Below are 23,948 nucleotides of genomic sequence, written 5' to 3' on the forward strand. Positions count from 1 at the left end.
GACCTCAGGGTCATGAGATCAAGCTCACCACTGGCCTCTACACCAGGTGTGGAGCCTGCTTAAGATTCTCACTCTCTTCCTCCCCCTCTGAGCTCCTCCCAATCCCACTCTCTCTCAAAAAAAAAAAAAAAAAAAAAGTTAAGGTAAATTTTATGTTTTGTGTATTTTACTACAATTTTTAAAACTGTACAAAATAGTAACTATGTGAAGGACAATGGTGACAAAAATGACCCTTCTCTTACCTTCATCAAGCAGCCAGCAAACACAAGGAAGCCCTTTGAATGCAGATGCTTGGCCAAAGAGAACCCAAATCCCGAGTCACAGCCTGTGACCAGGACGGCTTTGCTGCCAACCTGTTTCAGAAGATCAGACCCCACATTAGGAACCCAGGATCCCAAGAGCACAGTGACCAAGCAAGCCTCCTCTGGGCAGTAGCAATTAGTGCTTCCTGAGTAGGCCAGTCCCAGCCCTGCCCACCAGTCCCTAACTCTTAGAGAAGCACCAGAATAGACCAGAAAGTGCTTGGCACTCCAAATCAGGAGATGAGGTTCTAACCCAAATTCTGCCACCAACTGACAATGTTACCTGGAGAAGTCACTGCCTCTTCTGGACCTCAGTTTCCTCATCTACAACCCCCAGCATCACCACCCCCATCACCACGGTATTTATCATTTCTTACTCTGTGCAAGGCAATCTGTACACATTTTTCTTATTTAATACCCCATAGTAACTCTACACAGTAAGTAGCATTATTACACCAGGTTACAAGTGAGGAGACATATTTTCTAAATGCCCAAAGCAGTCAGCCCGTGGAACTGACAGCTGGAACTGACAGCTGGACTGAGAGAATCCCAAATCTGAACTCTTAACCCCTAACTTCATCTGATGGAGGGGTGGGGCGCTTGAGAGAGTGAGAAAGTGGTTCCAAGCATCCCAGGGGCACTGAAGCCCCACTCTGAGGTGGCCCAGGGCTGGGGGCCCCTAAGGAAGGGCTGTGACCACTGTAGCAGGGCTGCCACTCACCGGCTTCACCTCGTCGGAATAAGCACGATGGCTGCTAGGGACCAGAGAGGCGGAGTAAAACAGCAGCGAGCGCCTGTGGGAGAAGAGGAGCTGTGAGCAAAGGTTGTGCTCCTACCTGCGCCTTGCTCCCGGGACAAACAACTCAGAGGACCCTCAGCCACCAGTGTGGCCCCCATGGCTCCCCACCCCAAGCCTCTGAGGACAATCTGCTGGTACTACTGGGGAAGATGGTCCTAACTCTGTCCACCAGGCTTGCTAGGCTGGGACAAAGTCAGCCAGCAGGTGCAGTGGCCATTTTTGCCACTGTGTAGGAATCACCCTCCGGCAATACAGCTTTGTTACCAGAGCCTTCTGCAAATTCAATGTCTTCACCTCTGGGTTTTACGCTGCTTCCTGATAGTTTTTTTTCTTTCCTTTTTTTTTTTTTTTTTTTAAGATATTATTCACTGGAGAAAGACAGAGAGAAAACATGAGTGGGGGGAAGGGCAGAGGGAGGGGGGAAGCTGGTCCCCCGCTGACCAGAGAGCCCAGTGCAGGGCTCAATCCCAGGTCCCTGAGATCATGACCTTAGCCGAAGGCAGAGGCTTTAACCCACTGAGCCACCCAGGCACCCCCTGATAGTTTTTTTCAACTAAACTTTTGTTTTGAAATAATTATAGATTCAAATGCAGTTAAGAAATAACACAGAAAGACGCCCTGTAACTTATTACCCAATTTCCCCCAGCGGTAACATTTTGCAAACCTATAGCACCATATCACAATCAGGATATTGGAACAGACGCACTGAAAATACAGCACATTTCTGTCACCACAAGGATCCCTCCTGTTACCCTTTTAGAGCCACACCCATTCCTGTCCACCCCACGTCCTCCTTAACCACTAATCTGTTGTCCATCTCTATCATTCTGTCCTTTCAACAATGTTATATAAATGGAGTCACACAGTATATAACCTTTTGGGATTGCCTTTTCACTCAATGTAATTTTCTGGAGATTCAACCAGATCGTTGCACGTATCAATAATTTGGTTTTTTATTGCTAAATTGTTTTCCGATGGTATGAGTATAACACAGTTTTTTTAAACTATCACCTATCTTTGTTGGTTCATTTTTGTTTTCAGGTAGGCTCCGTGTCCAATGTGGGGCTTGCGTTCAACTCTGAGATTGAGTCGCAAACTCTACCAACTAAGCCCGTCAGTCACCCCTAACCATTCAACTATTCAAGGGCATCCATGCTGTTTCCGGTTTAGGGTTATTACAAGTAGATCTGCTATGAACATTCCTGTTTAAGTTCTTGTACAAGTCTGTTCTCTTGAGTAAGTACCCAGGGGAACCACTGCTGGGTCATATGGCAAATGTGTAGTTTTTTGTTTGTTTGTTTTTTTAATATTTTATTTACTTGACAGAGAGAAATCACAACTAGGCAGAGAGGCAGGCAGAGAGAGAGGAGGAAGCAGGCTCCCCGTGGAGCAGAGAGCCCGATGTGGGGCTCGATCCCAGGACCCTGGGACCATGACCTGAGCCGAAGGCAGAGGCTTTAACCCACTGAGCCACCCAGGTGCCCCCAAATGTGTAGTTTTTAAGAAACTGTCAAACTGCTTTCCAGAGCGGTGTAGCATTCTACATTCCCAGCCCCAAGGCATGAGTGATCCACTTTCTCCATATCCTCACCAGCATTTGGTGGTGTCACTATTTTTTTTTATTTTAGCCATGTTGATTATGGTGGTTTCAATGTGCATTTCTCAAATGGTTAATGACATTGAACATCTTTTTTTTTAAGATTTTATTTATTTATTTGACAGACAGAAATCACAAGTAAGCAGGGGCGGGGGGTGGGAGTGGGGAAGCAGGCTCCCCACTGAGCAGAGAGCCCGATGCAGGGCTCTATCCCAGGACCCTGAGATCATGACCTGAGCAGAAGGCGGAGGCTTAACCCACTGAGCCACCCAGGCACCCCGACATTGAACACCTTTGCCTGTGCTTATTTGCCCTCTGTATATCCTCTTTGGTAAAATGTCTCTTCGTGTCTTTTGTCCATATTCTTCTTTTAAAAAAAAAAAAAAGAAAGAAAAGATTTTATCTTCAAATAATCTCCACACCCAGTGTGGGGCTTGATCTTAAAACCCTGAGATCAAGAGATGAAAGCTCTACTGTCTGAGCCAACCAGGTGTGCCTCTTTTCTCCATTTTCTAATTGTATTGTATTGTTCTTTCACAATTGAGCTCTGAGAGTTCTTTACAGGTTTTAGAGGCTAGTCCTCTGTTACATATGCAGAATGCAAATATTTTCTCCTATTGGGCAAGCTGTCTTTTCTTCCTCTTCACAGGGTCTTTTGCAGAGGGAACGTGTTTCATTTTGATGAATTCTGATTTAGCGATGTTTCCTTTTATGGGTCACGCTTTTGGTGTCAAGTTTTAGAATTCTCTGCTTATCCCAGAACCCGAGATTTTCTCTTGAATTTTTTCTAAAAGTTTGATAGTTTTATGTTTGACATTTTAGGTCCATGATCCATTTTGAGTTTTGTATACAATGTAAGACTTAGGTAAAAGTTTATTTTTTTGCTTATAAATGTCCAACTGCTCCAGAACGTTTTTGTTTTGGGTTTTGTTTTTTTGGATTTTGGGGGTTTTTTTGGAAATGTACACTTTTCTGCCTTGAATTGCTTTTGCGCCTTCGTCAAACATCAGTTGGGGATATTTGTGCGGGTCTGTTTCTGGATTCTCTCTTAGATTTCTTTGAGTTATCTGCTACCATCTTATTTTTCTTTTTCAAAACTGTTTTTGCTATTTTATTTTCCTTGTTTAGTCCTATAAATTTTCAAACAATCTTGTCCTTATCCACAAAAATCTGACTGTGATTTTGATAGAGATTGTGCTAAACTCATATATCAATTTGGGTGAAACTGATATTTTTACTTTTTCGAGTTCTTCAATCCCTGAACTTAGTATGGGTCTCCATTTATTTAGATCATTGATTTCTTTCATCAGCACGGTACGGTTTTCTGCAATACAAATTCTGTACACGCTTTCTGTATTTATACCTCTGTATCTCATTTTTTTGAGCATTTTAAATGGTATTGTTTTAAATTTTGACATCCTCAAGTTCATTGCCAGGCTATATAAATACATTGTTTTTGTGTGTTATCTCAATTCCTGGAACAAACCTATTTTTCACAGTTTCTATTTTTATGTATTGCTGAATTCTATTTGCTAATATTTTAAGATTTTCGCATCTCTATTCATGAGGAATATTGGTGCGCGGGTCTCTTTTTTTGTGTAGTCTTTGTCTGGCTAGGGAATCAGGGTAGAACTACTTTCATAAACTAAACTGGGAAGTGTTAGTGCTGGGTAGGGATGGAGTTCCCTACGAGGTCTCCATTCCTACTGCCTGGCTGGTAGGGGCTGGAGGGTCTCACTACTGCTCCCAACGTGCATGGGAGCCTGGGGTCTCATTACTGCTGGGAGACTGGTGAAGTCCTGACTCTCCTGGACTCCCACCCAAGCAGGCAGGGTGCCTGATTACTGCTGGGTGGGAACAAAAGCCCTGGCTCCTCCTTGGCGTTCTCGGATACTACCTCTACTAAAGGAACTGGGGTACCCCACTACAGCTGGCGTGAACTGGAAGTCGAGGCTCAGTACAGCTTTTGCAGGTAAAGGGAGAGGTGGGGCCACAGCACTTCCTGTGGTGTTTGGCTGGAGTAGAGCAGTTACTGTCTCCAGTTTTCTATCTTGCTAGTCCGGTCTTTGCGGTAGAGAGAGCAGGCTCCTACTGGGGCTTTTTGTCCTGAGGTCACTGTCATTTCTGGGCTATCAGCACTTCAGCTCCAGGTGTACGGTAGATGAAGGGCAAAGGAAACCTAAAGAGCTCATCACTGTGTTGTTTCTTGGGCCCTGAGGTCCGTAGCTGATCCATCTTCTTCTCCCCATCTTCTAGAGTCTTGTTATGCTTTTTTTTTTTTTTTAAGATTTTATTTATTTATTTGACAGAGAGAGAGATCACAAGTAGGCAGAGAGGCAGGCAGAGAGAGAGGAGGAAGCAGGCTCCCTGCAGAGCAGAGAGCCCGATGCGGGGCTTGATCCCAGGACCCTGAGATCATGACCTGAGCCGAAGGCAGCGGCTTAATCCACTGAGCCACCCAGGCGCCCCTTGTTATGCTTTTTTATATAACCTGGGGGCTTTAGTTGTATCCAATGGGAGGATTACATCTACTCCATCTTTCCTGGAGAAGGAGAGAGAGAGAGAGAGCAAGAGAGGGGGAAGGGGCAGAGGGAGAGGGAGAAACAGACACCTAGCTGAGCAGGAAGCCTGACATGGGGCTCAGTCCCAGGACATGAGATCATGACCTGAGCCCAAGGCAGACGCTTAACCAAGTGAGCCGCCCAGGTGCTCCAAAGTACTGTTAATTTTTAAACGAATACTAAACCAGAAACAGTAAATGCAGGTGGCAGGTTCACCTGAGCAGCTGGTGAACAGGGGAGAGGAGATAGGAGATAAATTTGCTTTTTACCATGTACTATTTTGTACTATGTGAATATATTACCTATTCAAAACACAAAGCTTTTAAAATATTCATTAAAAATGTGTTATCCCAGGGTGCCTGGGTGGCTCAGTCAGTTAAGCAGCTGCCTTCAGCTCAGGTCTTGATCTCAGTGTCCTGAGATCGAGCCCCGTGTCAGGCTCCCTGCTCAGCAGGGGAGTCTGCTTCTCCCACTCTCTCTGCCCCTAAAAAAAAAAAACTTTTTTTTTTAATGTGTTATCCAAGATTCTTAAAGAACAGCGGGTTCACTAGACAGAAACAAGGGTCCACTAAGAAAGTCAGCCAAAGTAAACTCCTGTCCTTTTGAATTGCCACAGCAGAGTCTCTTTGGATTTTAAGTTCTGGAGCATGGAGGTCTTAAGTGTGAGCAGAATGGTATGGTTAGTACACCCAAAGGTAGTTAAATGACTTTATTCAAAGAGAATCACTGTTTTCTCCAAGACTCCAGGGATTAATCTGTAAAAAGAACGTGTCTCTCCTGGACCAGATTTTATGTGTTCTTTCCCTGCAAGTTCCCTTTGTGCTACTTGATACTATAAAAAGCAACAGAAAGGCCACAGCAAGAGAAAGAATTTATTTCAAACTGACTTGCTGCCAGATTTTTTCTAATAAACCTCCCCATTCTCAAATATTTTTCAGGCCCAAACTTGACTCTCTTTGGGTGTCTTACAGTAAGCTCTATAGCTCAAACCCAGCTGTCAGTGGAGATTCCTCCTCTCCAGAGAACACAAGGCTCCACCCCTCCACACCCACCACTAAGAGGCAGAACCCTAACAAGGTGAGTGAATGGAGCCAGTGTTAGCAGGGGAAGCTCCCACAACACCAGAGTACCCTGCTGGGGACTGCTTGGCCTTCCAGCCTTTGCCCCATGGCCATTGCAGACACAGTAGGATCCCCAGCTTGGGATTGCTTCTCAGTCTGGAGGGTCCCTGGGCCGGGGAAGGCCTCGCTACCTCCATTCTCTAACTTCAGTTGACAGGCATCTGGGAAACATGTTAAAATGCAGACCTAGGTCCCTCCCATTGACACTCTGATTCAGCAGGAAGAGGTGGCAGCAAGCTGCAGGTCAACCCATCCCTTACTCCAGCCACCATGCTCGTCTTGCAGGTGGTACAAGTTCAGCTCAGGACAGTCAGTTTTCTGCAGGGTGGAACCCCAAAGAGGCAGCAGCCACATTCAGAGAAGACCTCACCGACTGCTCTCCTAACCTACAAGTGCAATCAGATGGGGCAGAGAAGGTACAACCCGACACTTCCCCCAAGGGCCTGTGGAAGAACCTCCTGGTCCCCAGAGCATCCAAGAACTTGCCAGATCTGAGACACCACCCCATGCTGGACAGGGCATCAATTCTGGCTTCTTCTCCATCTTACCAATCTGTGTCTCTTCCGTCATGAATCAGCCACAATAACCCAGCTTTCTGCAGCGAGGAGTCATGATTAAGTAATTGGACAGGCAGACTATACCAAGATGATGGGGTCTAGGAGGGACAAATGTCAGTGACAGAGTGCAGCCTGGGAGAAATATAGCCTCACGCGGCAGCATATGCAAAAACAATACAGTCCAGTCAACCACGAATCACAAGGGATGTGACTGCCAACGGAATCTACAGGAGCCAAGGCTGGAGGGATAAAGGAGCCCTTCTCCGCTCTGCCCAGATCAGGCTCTCCTGGAATATTGCATCTCAGGCCCAAGCAGGTGGAGCTGAGCACTGGCCCAGCTGGTTTGTATAACCAGGAGGTGGGAAATGATCAGTAACTCACCTCTCCGGGGCCAGCACCAGAGCCTTCCACCAAAGCCAGAAACTCAAAATCCGAGGGTTGTGCAGAGCCAGTAAGTAGGGCAGGCTGTCAGATCAGAGTCCTTCAAGAGAGCTGGGCTCCATTCCCCCTTCCAGGGGATGCGGCCCTTGTGGGAAAGGCCATTTCATACTCCTCTTCTATGATGTCCTCTGCTAGTTGAAGCCTGTTTCCAACCAAGCCTCTGTAGCCCATGGAAATGCTTTTAAGCAAATGGTCCTAAAAGCCTAAATGTATGTTCTTCCAGACAGACTTATTTATTGGCAGAGAAAATATCCACTGATTTTCTAGCTGCTGAGACTTTACATTTAACCTGACCCTTAATTTCACTCCTCTCAAATATAAAAGAATGGAAAGCATATTGTTTTTTTCCTTGCTCTGGCTGCAAAAGAAGAAAATGGGGTAACAGAGCAATCTGAATGCCCTTGGAAAAGGCAATTCCAGAAGTTCTCAAAGAAGAGCTACTTATTTAATTTGTACTTAATGCCTCCTCTAAATCACTCAAACCATTCCGGGAAGCCTTGGGACATTTTAATTAACTGGTTTCATGTGTAAGATTTAAATAGAGCAATTATCCAAGTGATCAAAGGACTGAGACACATCCACATTCTATGCCTTCTGGGGCACCTGGGTGGCTCAGTCGGTTAAGCATCCGCCTTTGGCTCAGGTCATGATCCTGGGATTGAGTCCTGCATCAGGCTCCTTGCTCATCAGGGAGTCTGCTTCTCCCTCTCCCTCTGCCTGCCACTCCTGTTGCATGTTCTCTCTCTCTCTCTCTGTGTCAAATAAATAAAATCTTAAAAAAAAAAAAAAACCTCTATGCCTCCTGAAGCAATGTTCCAAGTGGGGCATCACCTCACTTAAGGGGGATCCTTCCAAACACACACATAGAATGTACATACAAAGAAACACCACACAAACCCTAACTGACATTCTTCTAAAGTGGCAACGTCATGAACACCCAAGACTGAAGAACCAGTAGGAAGAGTTTGAGGACCCATGACAACTAAAGGTACTGTGGGAGCCTGGTTTGTATCTGGGACCAGTAAAGGTCCATTAGTAGGCCACTTGGTGAAATCTGCACCAGCAGATTAGTTCACCGGTATTACCGCAGCGGTCACTTCCCAGTTTAGATGGTCACGCTACGGTTTGTGAGAGGTCAACATACAGGAAAGTGAGGTGAAGGAGATACAGGAACTCTCTGTACTCCTTCTGCAGCTTTCATATAAAGGCAATTATTTCAAAAGAAAAAGCTGAAAAACACAAAGCAGGGATGAAAGATCTTCTTCTGTGTCCTGTGAAGGTCTTTGTCTTCTGAGGACACGTTTTTTCCTCTGCTGGTGACAGCAGGAACTGACAGACTTCTTTTGAAAGTCAGACCTTCTTGTCTCCTGCAGCATCCATATGTGACAAACTCTGTTTTGCTCACAAACTGTGACCCTCAAGGGCACCTCCAGCCTTTCGCTTCTTACCTTGTTCCATTTTCTCTGTCATAGCAACTCAGGGTTCTCCTCGGCAGCTGTGACAGGGGTCTGAAGAGGCGGGTGGACAGCATGGCGGCCACGAGAGGTAGAATGGTGGATCTCCTTCTGGTGGGTTCTGAAACACAAAATGCACCCTCAGCATTGCCTTGTTGCCTCCATGGGCGTACCCTTTGGGACTGAGGCAGGGTCCTCCCGTACATCCCTCATGAAGCTGCTGCTTCCTATGATGGAAAGAGTCAGGAATTGCCTTCTAGTTCTGGCTGTGCCACCACCCTCTTGGGCAAATGTGGGTGGGCTGTCACCCACCTGTAACGTGAAAAGGTACGACCGGACAGGTAATCCAACAACCAAGTGAAGTAGCAACCACAGGGGACACTTGAGGACCCACCCCATGGGTCATGGAGCCTCACGGAGCCCCATTCTCGTCTGTGTTCCCCGTAACCAGCAGATCATCAGTCTGTGGTGACCCCGGGCATCAGCATGCACGCTGTTTGGCCACAGGCCTCCAAGTGCAGCTCTTCCAGTCCCGCACAAATCACTGGGCTCCACCCAGCCCTTTTCTCCCCCAGCCGGCCACATGCAGGGTCTGGCTCTGACGCTCAGCTCAGCAGTAGCTCTGGAGCCTGGAGACTGGAGCTAGAAGGTGAGACACACTTCCGTCAACCTCAAAACACACACACTGAGTCTCACACCCTCCACCACCACCCTCTTCTGAAGTCACATCAACCTTATTGCAACAAGGCCATGTACCACAGGGTGTCACCTTAAGTTACCTTAAGGCTACTCAGCACCAGGACTAGTTGTGCACAATTAACTGTTGACTGCTGTGTGCCTAGTGGCCCTCCTGGTTGGGGGGGAGGGTTGGGGAAGGAAGGCGAGGCCAGGAGGGAGCTGAGCAAGGCAACCACAGCCAGAGGAGCTGCTGGTCTTTTCCTGGCAGACCATCCTAGCCTCTCGTTTGCACATCTGCCTGTGGTTTGTTACACCATTGTTATTGGGAACGGGGCTGTGCCTGGGAGGCAGCTCCTCCCGCCCTCGTGCTGCCACCTGAACCCAGCTGATGACCAGCCACCACGGCCACTTGGTTGAGAATCAATTTGTTATCTAGCCAACCACCGCACGGTTCATTGTGGGCGGCAGGTGGAGGTGTCTGATCTGTTCAATCCTCAAGAAAGGGAAACAAATAGGGATCTCTTGGCCTGTGTGATCCTTCCTGGACTATGCAGCAGGCTCTTGCTTCCACTCCTGTCCCTCCTCACCACAGTATTCTCAGCACTGTACTCAGAAAGATCCTATAGATCCATCAAGTGGGGGTCTGGGTGGCTTGGTCGGTTAAACGTCGGCTCAGGTCATGATCCCAGGATCCTCAGATTGAGCCTCCGATCAGGCTCCCTGCTCCATGGGGAGTCTGCTTTTCCGTTCCCCTACTCATGCTCTCTGCCTCTCTCTCAGATAAATAATATCTTAAATATATATATATATATAATATATATATTTAAAATATAATATAATATCATATACTTATACTATATAACATATATGTATATAATCTATATATGTGTATGTGTGTGTGTGTGTGTATATATATATATATAAAATCAGTCAACTTATCTGACTTCTTTGCCTAAAATCCTCTTCACGCCTGCTGGGCACAGGCCTCTGCCTCCCTTCCCAACCTCCTCTGGTACCACGCTACCCTGGGCCACGCTGACCTTCTGAAAGCTTCTGGTATGTGTGCCAAGCTCTTTCCTGCCTCAGGGCCCCAGTCTTTGCTCCACCCTCACTCTAGGTAGCTGAGCCCTTCTGACTCTTTGGACTTCAGGGAGGCTGTCCCAGATCTCCCAGGTAGCACACAGAGCCTGCTCTCTGTAAGATCATTCTTCAATCCCAAACCACCGTGTTTCTTTACTTTATCCTCCTCTTCTGGATCGTAAGAGGGGACAGGAGCCTTGTCTACATCCCTCATGCCCGGAAGAAGCCTGACACAAAGGAGGCGCTCAGTGGTCTCTGCGAGTGGGAATGAGCTGTGTGTAGAAAGTCGGCCTGCAGCCAAAACTGGAGTTACCACAGCAAGCACTCGGCAGGCAACAGCAACACAGAGCCCAAACCAGCCCTTCAGAGAAGGCACAAGGCCACGGGCACAGAGGCGCCGCAGTGTGGCACACCCCCGCCCCAGCGGCTGAGCGGGCCTAGCTCAGGCACCTCAGCCTCTCTCCTCAGGACTAGAGTCAGCTCACTGGCAGTGGGGCACTCCAAATTCAGCAGCCTATAATTAAAGCCCTTCATCCCTTCTGCTCAGTGCCTGTGGCAGAGACGACTTCAGTATTATCTCCACACAGAGGGCTGCTTTCAATTTAATTTTCCCTCAAGTCAGTCCTATGGGAAAGTGCTCGAGTAAAAATAGCTTAAAATACATGAAAACTCGGCCCTTTGAATAATGCACTGTTGGTGACGTTGTCTCTGACACACAGAACAGTAGGATTTTAGATCTCTTCTTCCTTTTTAAGTTTCTAAAACATGTTGCTTTCCCCACGGCAAACACAGTGCTACAGGCCATGGGACTCCCATGCAGGCTTCGGGGATGTTTGTCATCTTAATGCCTGGTGCTGGGCTTTCTTCTCTGTAAATACGAAATTCTCAAACTTGAAAAGCCCTCACTTGCCTTTTGGTTTGGAAACAGAGGTGGCTGGGAGAGGTGCGTGTGGCAAGAGGGCAGAGCACCTTTGGGGGCAATGCGTGGGTGGCAGTCTCCTGGGCCTTGAACCCAGTCAGCTGGCCCCAGGGGAACTTGGCACAGAGGACTTGACTGCCAGGGACCAAACTTATAAGATACTGTCAAGAAATCAAGATGCTTACATACCAATCTGCAATCTAGGAGGAAATTTTCTTTTCTTCTCTTTTCTTTTTAAAGATTTTATTTTTTTATTTGAGAGAGTGAGAGAGAGAGAGAGCACGAGCAGAGGGAAGGGCAGAGGGAGAGGGAGAAGAGACTCTCCACTTAACTGATGAACCACCAGGCATCCCAAGGGAGAAACTTTTCTGATACTAAGAGCACCTGGGTCTACTCTTCAGGGCACCCTCTTTCCATTCTCAATGTGGCACCCACACATAACCTGTGGAATGTACCTTCTCTCCAAAAAAATAGTGTGTGCATCCTCACCCCAGTGCTGGGCTCCCCTGTGGCATGCTGACAGGACTAACTCTCGGAGGATGAAGCTGGCTGCATTCCTGTGGGTTAGGATCAAGGTCTCTCTTGCAAGGGAGAGACATTCCCCATCCTGAAATCCTTGTTAAAAGTGAAGTCATCAGCAGGCAACAGGAACACAGGAGGCAGGCCTTAGGCAGGAAAGAGAATGTATGTGTCTTTAGACATGAAGTCTGAATGGGTCTTGGCACTACCACGTGGGAAAAGTAGCCCCTGTCCTACTGAGGAGGACAGGATGGGTTTAGGCAAGAAATGTTCCTATGTAGGAACCCCACACTAAGGAGATTAAGACCTGTGAGCTTCTGTGTGAGATTCGAACGTCTGACAACGGTCAGCCTGCCTCCAGTGTGTTCTACCTGGCTGTTTCCGTTTGGCCAGCCTAGTGTTTTAAAAGACAATGTAACCAGGCAGCTAAGTTATGCTTTAACACAACACAAAGTTTACACCTACTATCTATCTGAAGCCTCCCCACAATCACCTTTGTTAACTTCCTGGATTCTGTGGGCATTTGAGTTTGAAATCCCTACTCAGAGAGAGATATTTTTTCCTTTGGCCATTTCCCTTCTTGTTACTTAGCACAGGCTTGCCTGAAAGTTCCAGGCCAGCTCAGCTACACATGCTAACTGTATAGTTAACATGGCTTCCTTAAGGCCATGCAAAAGCGAAAACCTGCCAAGGCTTAAAGCCCTAATTCAAAAAAGATGACCATTATTCCTTAGAGAGAGGACTATTCTGGAACCAAAGTAAAAGCATTATAGAGGAACATTAAATGATAAAGCAGACAATGGTCTCACTACCATTTTATCACAAATGCAGAGGCGACTCATACAGCTGTCTGTGACAGAGACCTTCAGTAAAAGCCAAGGATTTACCTATTCAGCCCAGTTCAGTGAAGACAAACCTAACGCAGGCACTTCCCTTAGTCTGAGAGACAGTCCAATCACCTGATTCAACTCAGGTGACGTCAGCTCTCCTCAGATAACACAGCACCAACACTCTCTGAAGTGGTGATCTTTCCGGTGTCTGTCCTGCTCACCCGAACCCTGCCCTCTCAGACCTGTCTCTCGCCCATAGGATTTGGCCTTCGCAGCTACAGTTGGCCAGTGAGACCTCCCCTCTGGTCAGTGAGGACTGGGTCAGGGAGAGAACCTATCATTCTGTCCCCTGGGGCTGTGAAAGAATGCAAATCAGCCTGGGGGTGGGGAGCAGGGATAAGTGATCAGCAGTGGGGGGTGGCGGGCAGCCGTGCTACACTGCCCCTGAAGCCAGAGAGGATGGAGAAACCCAACCTGCAGAGAGAAGAGTCAGGCACACATGCAGCGAGGAGGAGAGATGGACAGGGAGAAACAAGAGAAACACAACAGCAGAGCCTCCTCCTGAAAGAGCTGCTTCTGAGACCCGTTTGCCCTCCTGTCCTCCAGCTCTGTAAGGCACTCGAGGTCTTTATTCTCCATGGAATTTAAATAAGCTTAAAGTCTCTGTTCCTTGTGGCCAAAACAATACCAGCGACAACGCACAGAAGCAGAGAGAACATTATTAATAATTCTTAAACTTGCCCCATCTTGAGAATCCCAATAGATCTTGGCAGTGATAATAGGAAACCGTGTCTCCCCCTCTCCACTTCTCATCTGTCCTGCCCGGAGAGAAAGTATTAGAGCTGTCAAAATTGCCATAAGTGCCAGCTTAAGCAGGCACTCCACCCCTAGGATAACAGGGATCGCCTATCAAATTCAAGTCAGACCCCTAAACGATGGGACTCTCAGGGCTCCTCTGGTGGGCTCTTCCCACACCCATTGTGAATGCTCAGAACTTTAAACAGGATTTATATGCTGCCAACTCCTACATGTTTATCTCCAACCAGCCTTCTCCTCCAAACTCCAGACTTACATAGCCACCTGCCCATCCAACAACTGCACTGGAATGTTTAATAGGCAATCTATTATAACTTATAATAACCTGTCCAGGGGCGCCTGGGGGGCTCGGTGGGTTAAAGCCTCTGCCTTCGGCCCAGGTCATGATCTCAGGGTCCTGGGATCGAGCCCCGCATCAGGGAGCCTGCTTCCCCCCCACCCCCTCTGCCTGCCTCTCTGCCTACTTGTGATCTCTGTCAAATAAATAAATTAAAAATCTTAAAAAAAAAAAAAAAACAACCTGTCCAAAATCGAGCTTGTGCTATGGCACTGACTACCTGTTTCTCTACGTCTTCTTCATTCTTAATCCCTCTTTATTTTGCACTCCTCAGTCAAGCTGTCGGCAAATCCTGACTCCACTTTCACAGTGTGTCTAGAGCCCTCTGCTATCACCTTTGACTAAGCAGTCTTCACTTCTTGCCCGGATTATTGCAATCGCCACCCAACTTGGCTCCCTGTTTCTACCCTTGTCCCCTTTCAGACACTGCTCGACATGGGCCTGCAGGATTCTATGAAATGTAACTCAGATCGTGTCACTCAGGCACCAAACTCTTGCTGGCAGTAAAAGCCAAAATCACTGTAGATTGCCCCCAAGACCCTCCACGATCTGGTTTGTCATCCCTGCCCCCACCATTCTGTGCCTTGGTTACAATGGCCTTCCTGCTATACTTAGAACATGACTAGTAAGCTCCTGCTTCGGAAACTTTGCCCTTACTTTTCCCTCTACTTGGAACATTCTTCCCCCTCATTATCCACAGGGCTCCTTCTCACACTTCAGTCTTTTACTCAAATGTTTCCCCAGTAAGACATTCCCTGGCTACCCCATCAATCCCACCCCCACCATGATATTTTCTATCCCCCCTCCCCTGCTTCCATTCCCCCCCCCTTGACTTACTACACTTTAACATTATAAACACTGTACTATTTATCTTATTTGTTATCTTTCAGTCCCATTAGAATGTAAACTGAGAGCAGGGGATTTCGTCTGCTTTGGTCACTGTCATACCCCCAACACCTAACACTGCCCACAGTAGGCACATAATATGTGAATTATTTAGGGGGGTTTTAGACAGAGGTATACAATGATCAGACTTACTTTTTAATACAATAAGCCTCACTGGGTTAAGAATAAACTGAGGATGAACAAAGGCAAAAGCAAGGAGACCATTTACATGCTGAGGCAGTAATTCAGGGCCACAATTTATAGCTATAAAGGTTGTGCACTGCACAAGTCCAGTGAAATGTGGGAAGGTACTCTGTGGAGATACACAGAAGGACTGCAGGCCCTGGTGGAAACCATGAAGGTAACTAGAAGTGCTCAGAGTCTGGCTACCTTTTGAAGGTAGAGCCGCATATGATTTAATGAACAAATTTAATGGAGAATGTGCAAGAACGAAAAATCAAAGGTATTTCCAAGATTTTTGGTGCAGATGTCAAATAATAATAATAATCATTATTATTATATCAGCACAACTGACAAATTAAAGAGCCATTCTATTCATAAGTTCATTTCAAATCAGGGTATACAAGCCGGGCCTCACCTGGGCCTCCAAATCACTATAATTTTCTCATCTACTCATTACCATTTGCTATACCATCGCTCAAGAAGCCCTGTACTCTCCAGTTTCTATGTTTTGCTCATTCCATACCACATCTGACTTGTTTCTAATACCAAGTCCTGATTCAAAGAACACTCCTCCAAGATGCCTTTCCTGATAGCCTGACTTTAAAAAGTCAATCTCTCGCCTACAGTTCCATTCCATCCTTTCCTTCTGTGCCTCTGTAATAGCACTTAGAACAGCACTTACCTAAGCAAGAAGTACTAGAGGTATTTCTGCTTATAAGCACTCATAGCCCCTATCCACCAACTCCCACCTGGACTGTGCGCTCCCCACAGACAGGGTCCACGTGTTATAGCACTGATTTACGCCTTCTCCAAAATATCTACTCTGGTGTCTGACAGGAAACAGATTCTATGCACACGTGTATGGAGAGAGTATGAATCTGCAGCAATTCCAAAGGTCAGCTTCCACGCCCGCCAGCGGTGTATTTAAACCCCTGCAAAGTCGGGCTCCAAAGCTCAGGTAGAAAGTAGGACCTGTGCTCCGTCCTGAAAGATTCCGGCGGCAGGAGGCCTGCGGGCAGCCCTCGGTAATGAAAGACGTGCCTCTGCGACTACCCTCCTCAACCCGGGCTAGCCTGTGACTGCATCAGCTGACTCGAGGCCGATTCTGGCCGACCCGCCGGAAAAAAACGCGCAGGGCTCAACGACATGCGCAGGGCTCAACGACACGAGCAGGGCCAAACCCGACACGAGCAGGGCCAAATCCGGCCCGAAGCGGCTGCGGACCGACAGCCAGGAGGACGCCTTCTCTCGCACGCTCTGGGACTCAAGCAGAAGCCCGGCGGCCCGCAAGGCGCCCGCGCCACCCAGCTCCACATCGCGCGGAGGGCCGCGCAGCCAATCGCAGGGCCGCAGTTCCTTCCCGCCGGCCGGAGGCGGGAGCCAAGGGGCTCGGCTTGAGCCGCGCTCCCATTGGCTGAGACGGAACCGCCCAGACAAAGCCCCGCAGTCTGCGCCGGAGACTGGGCGTGACCCGGCCTACCACCACCTCCGCATCCCATCCCCCGGCTGCCCCCGCGGCGCCTCCACGGTGCTCCCCACCCCTGTCCCCGTCCCCGTCCCGCTGCCTGTTCGGTCCAACAGCAGCCGAGGCTCAGCTCGTGCTCAAGGCGGTTGGACCGGCAGCCTAACCGCTCTCTACCTTCCTTCCCTGGGCGCGGCGGCGGGCGGGAGGTGTTGAGGGGGTGGGAGACTCCCCAAGTCCTGAGGGCAGGGCTTCGCGGAGGACGCAACGTGGGGCAGGAGGAGGGAGACGCGGTGAAGAAGGGCTGGAACGACCAGCTTCGGTACTGGCTCGGCTTCCGACTATGAAACGACCTTGGGCCGCTTCCTTCCCTACTGGTGGGCCGGGGTGGTCTTCTGTAAAACGCGGAGGCGGGCAAGGAGGCCCGAGGGTTTCCCCTGGGCGCCTCGGGGCTGCGCGTTCAACCTGGGACTCCTCCCGCCTGGGACTGCGGCGGATCTGGGCAGGATCCGTCCATCTTCCCACCCTTACCCCGGCCGCAGCTGCAGGGCCAGACCTACAGGAATCCGTGCCACATCCCCACCCAGGGGCCGCGCAAGGCCAAACCAAACTGAGCAGGGGGCGTCGGCGCATCCCGCCGGAGCTGCAGAGATGCGGACCCCTCCTCTTACCCCAGACCAAATGGGTGGAGGGGCTCCGGCCGCGGAGGGCCCAGCCGGCGCGTTCCCCTGAGCCCAGCGCTTCGCGGGTACCCCTGCTCCTGGCTTGGACGGCCCAGTGGGGGCGCTGCCGCCGTTTCCTTCTCGAAGCCCCTCTACACGCTCCCCCTAGTGCGGCTTCCTACTTCGGCTCCCGGAGGCGGCCGAGTCTAGACACAGTGGGTGCGAGCTGTCTGGCGGCGCGGGGCGGGGCGGGCCGGGCCGCGGGCGTCGCCGGGGCGGAGAGCGCTCCTGCGCGTTCTCCTTCCTCCTCCGGCGTCCCGCCCAGCCCTCCTCCCGCGGAGGGTACCCCCAATCTGGTTCCCAGCCCAAGATAAACCCCTTGCCAGGCGCTGAGATCCACCGCCAGCCGCGTTCTGGAGAGTCTAGGGCTCTCGAGCTGGGAGAAGCAGGTGCCGCACCAGGAACTGAGGGAACCTTGTGAGGAGTGAGGCTTCTTCCAGCTTCTGTGCGTGTTTGCTGATTTTCGAACTCATCGGAGTTAGTTGGGTGGTTTTTATATTTGTCTTTTGATCGGATGGAATGCATTTAAAGAATTGCTCCTATGAATCTTTAAAGGGAATTTAAGCACAGGTCCCAGAGTTTAAACAATAGAACGTCAGGGGAACTGGCCACAGAGCAGGATGACCGCGCCAAGTTTCTAGGATGAAAAGCCGCCTGCGGAGAGAAGGAAACTATCGACAAATTAGTGACAGGGGCTATGTTAACGTCAAATTACAGAAGCGCTGATTGGAAAGGGGCCACGCAGATGAAGTGCTGGCCTGGTGGGACTTTAGAAGACACCTGTCAGTTCCATTCCACAGGCTTCTTGAGAGTTACTGTTTCTTCTTTATCCCCAGCTCCTGACACAATAGTGTCTTGAAGAATGGGAGGATCACAAAGGCAGAACACACTTGATTCTCTGTACCCATTTTACAGACAAACTGAAGCCAGCGTACTTTTCTTCAGTGTTGTGTTTCAGAATACTGGCTCTGTACGCCATGCCACAGCCATAACAAATCGTTACACTGGGTTGCTGGTTACACTTTGAGGGTTATGCATGGCTAGAAAAGCATTTAATGAAAGGAAGAATTACCGTTTCCACCTAGAAAAATCAGAGGTCTTGACTTTGGACTGAGAAGTAAATGGAAACGTGGTTCTAGTAATAGAAAACAAGGAAAGGACATTGGACCTGAAGTTATATCAGACTGCACCTGTGGCTGACCTCACAGCTTCCCAGCCTATATTTTTATTCCAGCTTTGCTATGACAAATGACTGAATACAGTTGTTGTTACCTGAGAGCACCTTGCCTCAGCTGCCCCTTCGCTGGTCTGCACCTTCGCAGCTCTGGTCTGCAGCTCTGGTCTTCGCTGTCAAAGCAGCCAAGGACCCCTGTGGGAAAGCCCTGCCCATTCTGACGCATGCGCATAACTGCAAATGCAAAAGAACTAACACTGCTAGAGACTTGCTTTAAGGCAGAAGGGAACTGGTGGAGAAATATTCCCCTCTTCCATTCTTCCGGTGGGTAGTTCTGAGGTGCATTCTGTGTAGCTCCTAAAAGGACAGAGCCCCGGTTGCCCACGGTGGTGCTCAACTTTATCAGTTCAGTACTGCACACGTGGATTGCTTTTTTCTGTTCTTCCTTGCTTGCCTGATCTTCCTACCCTTCCACTCCTGTTCCTTGGGATTTGTTCCCAAAATAAACTAACTGTATGGAAATGCTTGCTCAGAGTGTTTTTCTGGGGAACCTGACTAAGCCAGTCATTAACCCAAAAGAGGCTTCTTGCTCAGAGCGTTTTTCTGGGGAACCCCGACCAAGCCAGACATTAACCCAAAAGAGGCATCTCTGCCCACCTTTCAGGGTCATTCTCGGCAGACCTTTCCCAAGTCTGCTAATAAGGAATTTTTCAGCCTGAGCTTTTGCTCATTTTATCTCCCAGTTGCCCTGCCTTCTAGGGAATCCCCAATAAGCTCTCAGAGAAAGGCAGGACTAATGGTGACTCCCAAGGGATAGGACCAGCTGAAGGCCTGGGTCGAAATGAGAGTCTGACAAAGTCATTCTCAGCACCCCCTAAATCTCTCCCGTTTCCAAGATTCTGGCTGCTGACTTTGAACTGAAAAACTCTCAGCTCTGGGGTTGAACATGGAAGCAGAGACAATGTGAGACCCAGTTCACTCCCAGTGCAGCATGTGCCAAGATGCTGTCTCCTTTCTGCCCTCCTCTTCCTCTCACCCCCTTGTAAAAGCAGTTCCTCTACCCATATACAAGGTCTCAGGCCGGGGTTTGTGGCACCTAGCATGTTTCATTTCAACACCAGTGGTGCTGTTGCAAATTATGCAGCTAGTCTGGGAGGGACGCCGCCCTTCCCCTCTGCCTTCAAAGAAGTAGATGAGACATGTACATAAGTTAATGAATCGTTAGAAGTCTTCTAAGTCTTCTAAAAGAGGGACATGTAAGTGTAGTGGGACTTCCAGTAGGCCTTTAGGACAGGCTTTGTAGAAAAGGTAGCATCCTTAAAGACCCAGTTGGAACGAAGCCCCCTGAAGAAATCCCACTGCCCAGAGGGGCTACAGTTTTGGCTCCCGTCCATATCTGTTCCTAATTGCCTCCTCACTCACACGCTTCCTGAATCCCAGTCAAGCTAACCATTCCCTCATCTTCCGAGGCCCCAGTCTTCCTCTTCTAGACCTAGCCTGCCCCATCTCTGAATGCCCTTGGTCTTCTCTGCCCTCAGTGTTAAGTGTTGAATGTCAAATGGTACAGGTTAAATCCTGCCCTTGGCCAGCCACCTTGAAGCCCTCCAGGAGCCCACCTGTGCAGCCCTCAGCACTGAGCGTTGCTGGGGAAGAGAGAAGAATAACACCATTTACTAATCCAAACCCTACAGGGCTTCTCTTTGTTTTGATACAATTGAATTTTCTTTAAAAGGGGGGGAGGGAGACTAGATATCATGCCATTAATTCTGCAGAATTTGAGAAGTATCAAACAGCCCTTTTTTTTTCTGTAATTGACAGTTAAATGAAGAAAAAGCTCAGTGGATTTTTCTAAAATTGGTGGTGCTCAGAATTTAATGCGCTGAAAAGAGCCCTAGATCCCGACGTGACCATAATACTGAATTCTGCTCATGAATGAGAACTGGAGGCCCAGTCTTTTCCCTGCAGTGAATGAGCAAGTAAAACAAGAGCTTGGACCTTTCTGGAGAAAGAGGGGCCGTGTCAGGCACCCGCATCCTCACCCCCTTTCTGTCTTTTGACTCCAATATATTTAACTAAAATTTGTGGGGTTTTTGTTTTCTTTTAACCACAGTTTGGCATGAGGAGTTTTTTTTCTTTTTAAGTGGGCTCTGTGCCCAGGAAGGGGCTTGAACTCAGAACCCTGAGATCAAAAGTCACATGCTCTACCAAGTGAGCCAGCCAGGTGCCCAGTAGTTTGGAAATGTAAGCAAAGTATCTTTGCAGTAATTGGGATCTTTGAAGAGGGAGAGTATGAGAATGAGGCAGATAGACTCCTAGCTCCAGCCCCTTCCAGTCCCTGGCTCCCCTTTGCTCCTGATAAAGCCAAGAAAAGACCTAGGAGCCAGCGGGTTTGACTAAGATAAGATAAGATAACAAGTTGTTGCTTCTGCTGAGACAGAAGAAAAAGACCAGACTCCGGGTCCTGTTGAATAAGAAAAGAAAAAGAAACGGAGGTGGGGGGGGGGGGGTGATTCAGCACTCTGCTGAGACACCTCCATCCACATAGATTATAATTCCAGGCGAAAGGGCCATTTGGCCTTGAGACACTGGGAAAGCTTTCAGGCCTTGAGAGACCTCAAAAACACCCTGTTACCATCCCCCATTGCCTGTAATCATAAAAACTCACTCCTAACCCTGTCGGGTGCTCAGTCTTTGGGAAGGAATCCCACTGAGCCCGCTGGCGTTAATAAAGCTAAGCTTTCCCTGCTCTCCTGTGTGGTGGTTGAGTTTCCTCGGTCACCCCAGATTTTCCGCAACCAGAAGGTAAAAAACAGTGTCCCCACCTCTGACCACTCACCCCAAGCTAGAGCAACCCATAAATCCCCTTCCTTCCTTCTTTCAGTTTACATCTGAGCCTTATTATGTATCACAGGCATTGTGCTTTGTTCTCAGAATGCAGTGATAACCAAATGCTGGGTCCCTGTTTTCAACAACACCACTTAGCAGTTAATTGCTATGTACCAGACACTATGTCAAGAGTTTTGTCTGCATTATTTCATTTAATCTCTAACAATCTTAAAAGCGACCTAAGATTATCCCCATTTTGCATCTAAGGAAGTTGAAGCAACACAACTATCAAGTGACAGAGACAGATGCCACATAAGTCCATCATATTCCAAACACTCTCTTTCTTTTTTTAGAGAGAGAAAATGTCCAAAAGCTGGAGGCAGGGAAGCAGGATAGAGAGAGAGAGAGAATCTCAAGCAGGCTCCATGCTTTGCTCGGAGACTGATGCGGGGCTCAACCTCACGACCCTGAGATCATGACCTGAACTGAAATCAAGTTGAATGCTCAATAGACTGAGCCACCCAGGTGCCCTTCAGAGACTTTCTTTAAGCCTACCACCAACTGTCCTAAGGATCTTGCTTTAAAAAAGGCTGAAAATTCCAGTTTACAAGGGTCTTACAAGAATTTTTTATAACCTGTTGGGTATTCTTTCTGTGAATGATCTAACAGAAGCTCAAATGCCTTATTACATGGAAATTTCTTTCAACAAATACAATACAGATGCCAAGATCTGATGCCCTCAGCTAGGAAAAGTAATTATAGGTTCTAATTGACCACATACACTTTGAAAGAGAAAAATATGGGACAAGATTCTCAAACCTGAAATCTGATTTAATTTTCTGACCTTCAAATTCTGTTTTTTCAAAGAATACTTGTTACAATAAACTCTTGAAAATCAGGATAACAAAACACATGCTTATTTTGATTCATATCTTTGCAATTTTTTTTCAAACGAATATGTATTTTTTAAACCATTTACTGCTTCTTGTACCAAGGACAGAGCCTACTAATTCCGAAGAGAAATCAAATTGCCAGGCTGCTGCCTCTCTATTTTGGGTTGCCAGAACTTCTTTCCCAAGGCGTATCTGCTCCTCCCCAACTCCCTCACCTCAACCAGGCTCTTCCCAAGATTTGAAGGTTTTCCTTCTGTTGATATTTCTCACATTCAGTATTCACTCACCTTAGCTGGTGGTGGGGTAACAACGTCCCTCAGCACTAACAGCTCACGGGGTGCTCTCCAGGTAAGTTATAAGGCAGATACACCTGGAATCCTCTTAATGCTCAGATAATAAGGTATAATACACAGCCCTGGAAATCTCTTCCAAAATGTATGTGTATTATTTTAATGCTAGCCTTTAGCAGGGAAGGGAAATTCTCACACTCATTTGAAATAAAATGAACTAATGATAAAATGCAATATTTAGAGTTCTGGATGTTTGTGTGTTTGTCATTAAATAGGCAAAGTTCAGCCTTATAAATGTTTGTTTTAAGCTTAAAATGTCTGTGAGTTTGGCCCGCTGACAAGCAGAGAGTCAAGAGTAAATGCCACCAATTAGGAACACATTAAGAAAAAATTATGCCAAAGGGCAGCTCCAGCAGACTTCACCTTAAGCTCCCCCTGCCAGGTATATGTAGACATAAATGAACATAGGAACTGGCCTGAACAGAAATATCCAGAGAACATCCTGAGCATGACCCAGAATCAGGACCTGAGAAAGATTTCAAGATGGCCAAACAGCTTTAGACAGAGTTAGTTGTCAGAAGGTGGGACCAAAACATACTCCTTGAACATCATCAATGGAGGTAAGGAAGAGTATGTCTGGAGTAGAGGAGATCCCTTAGTATTAGTATTCCCATACCCTGTCATTAAAGTCAGTGGAAAATTATAACAATCAAATTCAGGCAGGACTACTAATGACCTTGATCCTCCGTGAATGAAGGTTCAGGGCCTCCTACCAGGTAAAGAAGCACAACCAGACAAGGATAAAGGGAATATGGAATGGGCAGGAGGAAAACGTAGTTATAAATATCAGCTTCAATATATAACATGACCAGTTATACAAAACAAGGACTGTAATGATCATGAAGATTCTTCCTTATTTTGTGGTGTGTGTCTGTGTTTAATGTCTTTGTTTTCTTTCCTTTATTATCCCTTTATGTAACAGAAGATGTTTTGACTTTATATCCTATTATTGTTAATTTTACAACATAGTTTTTCAGTTAGGGGATATGAAGGAGAGGAGTAAACATTATCCAAGGACTTTGCATCCTCTTCTAGGGAAGAGGTTAGTACATTTTCAATTATACACAGGATAGTCGTGTCAAGTTAGGTGGATTTATTACCTTGTTAATTCCTTCATTTGGATAGTAGGTATGGTTTAAGGAGCTATGCATGGGGGCCAAGTTGACACAGAACGGCTGTTGATGTTTAATTTTATATGTCAGCTTGGCTAGTCCACAATGCCCACATATTTGGTCAAACATTATTCTGAATCTTTTTGTGAAGATGATTTTAGACAAAATTAATATTTAAATCAGTGGACTTTGAGTAAAACAGATTACCCTTCATTGCTTGGATGACCTCAGCCAACCAAATAGAAAGACTGAGTGACTTGTCTCCAAAGGAAAACTGACCCCCTCAGGAGAGGGAATCCCGCTCTCTCTCGACAAATACATACATAAAAT

General features: G+C 47.6%; 1 protein-coding gene across 3 annotated transcripts in view; it reads right to left on the reverse strand.

The window, feature by feature from the left end:
• Positions 1-22,651, reverse strand: part of BDH1 (3-hydroxybutyrate dehydrogenase 1) — a 45,849-nt gene extending 23,198 nt beyond the window's left edge. The window contains exons 1-4 of one of the 3 annotated variants that reach the window (XM_046003525.1): positions 22,444-22,651; positions 8,827-8,953; positions 1,024-1,096; positions 243-353 (exon numbers count right to left, since the gene is read on the reverse strand). In XM_046003525.1, coding sequence (XP_045859481.1) covers positions 243-353; positions 1,024-1,096; positions 8,827-8,909 — 267 coding nt within the window. In that variant the 5' untranslated portion in view covers positions 8,910-8,953; positions 22,444-22,651. Of the gene's footprint in view, positions 1-242; positions 354-1,023; positions 1,097-8,826; positions 8,954-16,718; positions 16,973-17,212; positions 18,905-22,443 lie in introns of those variants that run through there. The other 2 variants (XM_046003524.1, XM_046003526.1) reach the window with 2 other exon arrangements.
• Between the last annotated feature and the right edge of the window lie 1,297 nt (positions 22,652-23,948).

The sequence above is a fragment of the Meles meles genome, chromosome 4, assembly GCF_922984935.1.
Source record: "Meles meles chromosome 4, mMelMel3.1 paternal haplotype, whole genome shotgun sequence".
Classification (NCBI taxonomy): Eukaryota; Metazoa; Chordata; class Mammalia; order Carnivora; family Mustelidae; genus Meles; species Meles meles.